The 5082-nt window shown below is 51.4% G+C and overlaps 2 protein-coding genes across 2 annotated transcripts; one reads left to right on the top strand and one right to left on the bottom strand.

The window, feature by feature from the left end:
• Positions 1 to 717: 717 nt before the first annotated feature.
• On the top strand, positions 718 to 2849 carry PADG_06642 (STE/STE7 protein kinase; the record flags this gene model as incomplete). Its single annotated transcript, XM_010763877.1, has 2 exons — positions 718 to 2241; positions 2379 to 2849. The coding sequence occupies 2 exons, from the start codon at positions 718 to 720 to the stop codon at positions 2847 to 2849; spliced, it is 1995 nt and encodes a 664-aa protein (XP_010762179.1).
• Positions 2850 to 4653: 1804 nt separating this feature from the next.
• On the bottom strand, positions 4654 to 5010 carry PADG_12158 (uncharacterized protein; the record flags this gene model as incomplete). The annotated part of the gene is made up of 1 exon (XM_010763992.1): positions 4654 to 5010. One exon carries the CDS (start codon positions 5008 to 5010, stop codon positions 4654 to 4656), a length of 357 nt encoding a protein of 118 aa, XP_010762294.1.
• Between the last annotated feature and the right edge of the window lie 72 nt (positions 5011 to 5082).

Raw genomic sequence — 5082 nt, 5'->3', positions numbered from 1 at the left:
TTATCATATTTCAGCGCTTGAGTTATTGTCTATCTTTAGTTTCCCCTTATCATATAATGAAAATTTCTTTCTTGGCCTCCTTTTCTCTGGAATTAATCAAACCGGTTAGCGTGGGGAACTTTGACCCGGAAAGCGGGGGCGGTAGCTCTGTTTTTACAAGGAAATTGCCTCCCTTTAGAGAAGGTGCCGGTGAAAAACAAACCCCCCCCCCCCCCCTTCCTTCTCCCTTCTTCTTCCGGGGGAAAAAACCCCCCCCCCCCCCCCCTTGATCCTTGGCCGAAAACTTTTTCTTCACCCCTCCCGTCAATTCTTGCCGTGACTGGCCCGGTTGTGACAGCGGAGAACTTGGTGCCAGATATTGCACGCTATATCGACATCTATATATCCGTATGTAAAACTGCCCTGCCAGCCCTCCGTCAGCCCTCCTTCTCGTCCATTGACTCCTCCTCGCTCGAATCTCTGCATGCCCCCGCGAGAGATAGTGGCAAACGTGCTCTGCTCTGGCCGTGCGTCTTGTGTGGTTGTTAAGAACAAGCTCCCCAGAACACATATCGCGAGTCAAAACACACACACACACACACACACATATATATATATCATAGGTTGGTCGTTTGGGTGAACTTCGTTTCGCAAGCCTATCTCTATGGTCACAACCAACCTGCTTTACCCCCTCCACGATTCGTCCGTAACAACTCCCTGCCTATTACGCCTGGAAAGATGGATAGCCATGACTCACCGGATTCCACCGACGATGATCTCTCGGGACCCGTCCCCAATCTCCTGTCAACCTCTTCCCTTCCTTCGCTCGAGTCTCAGCTCCCAACCCTGCATTCCGTCGGCGACAACCCCTCCCCTGCGATGCCCCGGTCGTCCACTCCGCTTGGCCACGTCAATGCTGCCCGAAAACCTCCCGTTCGTCCTCCCGTCCGTCCTCCCGGTGCCATCCCACGCTCGAGCGGTCTGAACCAGGACATCCAGGCGAAAATGAAGGCGTTTTCGCTCTCTCGACAAGGGGCGCCGCCCGGGTCGATCCCGTATTTGAACAGCAATATGCCCGGAGGAAGTCCCATCGTCGGTTCTGCAATCCAGGGGATTACTATGGTTGGTGGTCCGATCCCGGGAGGCATGGCCAGACTGCCATCCCATTCCTCCCCTGTGTGGCCGGCGCATTCTCCGGGATCACACCCCAATAGCCCTATAATACAACAAAAAATGGGCGGCTTAGCTGCAAAGAGAGGGCTTAATCGGGGCATGAAGCTGTCTGACGCTACCGGACCTCATCCCGGGGCAGCCAACCTGGGCCCTTTTGGAAGTTTTCCCGGTGCGTCAGCTGTTTCACAAGACGCTGGAGGCCCTCCTGAGACCCTGTTCTCCAAATACTCAGACTTCGTTGACACGAAGGCTGGGACTTTAAATTTCCGCAACAAGGCTATTATCCACAGTGGCGGCATCGACTTCACCTCCGGAAGCAGCTTCAGCATCTCGTTGGATGAAGTTGACACCCTTGAGGAATTGGGCAAGGGCAACTACGGTACCGTCTACAAGGTTCGACACTGTCGTCCGCATTTGCGAAGACCGGGCGTGGGATTACGTGGCACCCTTACAAGGCAACAGTCGTCGTCTCAAACAACGACACCGCTCTTCAATGACGCAAAATGCAACACATCCAACGTCATCATGGCCATGAAGGAGATCCGCCTCGAACTGGACGAAGCAAAATTCACCGCCATTATTATGGAGTTGGACATCCTGCACCGTTGTGTATCACCGTTCATCATCGATTTCTACGGTGCATTCTTCCAGGAGGGCGCTGTGTACATTTGTGTGGAATACATGGACGGTGGGTCCGTTGAAAAAGTTTATGGCGACGGAATCCCCGAGAATATCCTCCGAAAGATCATTTTATCCACTATCATGGGTTTGAAATCTCTGAAGGATGAACACAACATTATCCACCGCGACGTCAAACCGACCAATATCCTAATCAACACGCGTGGGCAGATCAAGATTTGTGATTTTGGCGTCAGTGGGAATCTGGTGGCTAGTATCGCGAAAACCAACATCGGCTGCCAGAGTTACATGGCTCCGGAGCGGATTTCTGGTGGTGGCGCCACTCCCGGTGGCGGCACATATAGTGTTCAGAGCGACATATGGAGCCTGGGTCTGACAGTGGTCGAATGCGCCATGGGCCGGTATCCCTACCCTCCCGAGACGTTCAACAACATTTTCAGCCAATTGAACGTAAGTATATTATTTTTTTTGCAACTGGAAATATCACAGCAGTGTGGCCCCAGTTATAATATATATAGAGATATATATATAGATATTCGCTTGAAAAATTCAGATGACTAACAATACATTCTTTCTCCTTCCTGCAGGCCATCGTCCACGGCGACCCACCCGAACTGCCCGAAGAAGGCTACTCGGCCGAGGCCAAGGATTTCGTCCAAGGCTGTCTGAACAAAATCGCCGCACTGAGACCCAGCTACGACCTCCTCCTCCTCCACCCCTGGCTATCATCCCTTATACAACTACCTTATTACCACCACCCCTCCCGCCGCCACCGGACGACCGACGGAGACAACAGCGCCGATGGTGTCGGCATGGACATGGACATTGACATGGACATGGACATCGGCATCGGCGCCAACGTCGACCCCTCCAAATGCACCTCGACACCCCTCGAAACGGCCGATGGGGAAGTCGCTGCGTGGGTCATTGATGCGCTGGACAGGCGTGCGCGGGGGGTCATGGGCAAGCTGGAGCGGCCGGCGCTGCATGCCGTGGCGCTCGATGCGGTTCCGGGGAGTCCGTTGCTGGAGCATTCGTCGGCGCCGTCGCGTAATTAATTAGTGTAGGTGGATGGGATGGGATTTGGGGGGGGGGGATGTCTGATGGTTGAATTCATATGGATTGTGCGGGGTTAGAGGAATGGGCTAGTGGCTGGGGATTATGATTATGAGTCAAGAATGGGATGGAATTGGGTAAATGCTCGATTCGAAGGGGTTTATTTTCGCATCGCATGGATGCAAGGAGAACGACACAATGGCGTAAGTGGGGATGGAGGCTGGGTTTTGTGGTGAGCAGCTCAGGCGATGGTGAGAACATTCCAAGCGAGAGAGAAAGGGGGAAGCATGAAACTGCGCTGGCGCGGGATGAATGAATGGACGAATTGTTTTCCTTTCTTTTTTTTTTTTTTTTTTTTTTTCCTTTCTTTTTCCTTTCTTTTTCTTTTTTCTTTCTTCCTTTTTCATTTTGTTCTTTTCAATCTTGCCTGAGGGATTTGGGATACTCCATGGAGCTAGCGATCGTGCATTTATCTACCGGCAACATCTTGGTGGCATTTTCTCATTCTCTTCCCCCTTCTTCGTTTTCCTTTTTCTTTTGTTCTTATTTTTCTTTCTTCCCCGTCTACTTTGTTGATATCAGCCGGCGGACCGTTTTGGTCGCCCACGTTTTAACACTTAGTATACGTATCTTCTTTATAGGACACTTCCCAGGTAAAGCCCTATAAATACTCGCTATACAATGTTAAGTTTCGGAGTCTTTTAAAAACATCCATATTTGACACTTTGAAGTGGGTGTCCTCCACACTTCGTTATGTCTCATTTGTCCTCAAATGATAACAATCTCTGCTCTCAAATTCTTTCACACATGTTTCTATTTTTATCGTTTCTTCTTCTGCTTCTGTACAGTTAGTTTTATATACACATCCTGATTTTCCGCCCGCTCGGAGCGCTGACTAATTGTTGGCCTGTGGCTTAGTCACTGTCAATTGACCGAACTGACTTTGACTGACTAAACCAGCTACCCGCATTTTTCCCAGCCACTTTTTCGACTTTGTTGTGAAATTCTGCTCCTTTCTCTCTCGAGACAATTAACTAATTCGCCAATTGAGTATTTAGGAAGGCAAAATAGCGACCAGGAAGAGGAATTGGGCGGAGTCCCGAGTTTGTTGGCAACTGTACACTATTCCAGTGCTCCTTGTACTTCCTCCATCCGCTGTATTGATAATCTAACACAAATAACAACTTAATCCTGCCCCACCATCTAGACTAATAGATGTTACTCCTATATCAAGGGAATGCCCCCTCTCCGCCCTTTTTGCAGACTCTATTCTTCTTCGTCCTGTCGCTGTTCTTCTCTTCATCTCTCCAACGTTAGACCCATACAGTTCCCTACAACAGCAGCAATCCCCTGCGCAGTCATACCCCTGGCTATCTCCTCCTGCAATCCTCCCAATCGCCGCCACCACCACCACCACCACCACCACCACCACCTCTCACAGTCGAAGCTGGCTCCCACTGCCTCCACTAGAACTTTCATTCCGACCAATCTACGGCTTCATTCCCTCTCCGCACAGTTTTCCCACTCGTCTCCCTCTTCCCGCTCTGCCGCATCCACCGATTTAGATTTGTCTGTAACCATGGCCCCCCTCGACGAAGTAAAGAAATATGACTACATCGTCATTGGCGGTGGCAGCGGAGGCAGCGGTGCTGCCAGGAGGGCATCGGGATGGTACAAGGCCAAAACGCTCATTATCGAGAATGGACGGTCTGGTGGTTGCTGTGTTAATGTCGGGTGCGTATTTCAACATCATTATCTCGAGAACAAAAAGAGCAAAACCCAAAATCTGATGCAACCCGTTCTACTTCACCATCCAGCTGCGTCCCCAAAAAGATGACCTGGAATTTCTCCTCCATCGCCGAAACACTCCGCGATGGTGTCCACTATGGCTACGACATCCCCCAAAACCTGGCCTTCGACTTCTCTGTCTTCAAACGCAAGCGTGACGCCGTCATCGAGCGCCTCAATGGCATCTACGAGCGCAACTGGAACCGCGAGGGCATCGACCTCGTCCACGGCACCGCCCGCTTCACTGGCCAGAAGGAGGTTGAGGTCCAGTTGCAGGACGGCAGTGGGGAAAGAGTCCGCTACACGGCTCCGCACATCCTGATTGCGACGGGCAGTTACGCTCTTTTCCCCGATGATGTCCCCGGCGCACACCATGGCATTACCAGTGACGGGTTCTTTGATCTCGAGGTCCTTCCGCCCAAGATCGCTGTGGTTGGCGCGGGCTAT

Source organism: Paracoccidioides brasiliensis, assembly GCF_000150735.1.
Source record: "Paracoccidioides brasiliensis Pb18 unplaced genomic scaffold supercont2.9, whole genome shotgun sequence".
NCBI lineage: Eukaryota > Fungi > Ascomycota > Eurotiomycetes > Onygenales > Ajellomycetaceae > Paracoccidioides > Paracoccidioides brasiliensis.
Note: the sequence above shows the minus strand (reverse complement) of the source record. Positions and strands in the feature narration are given on the sequence as shown.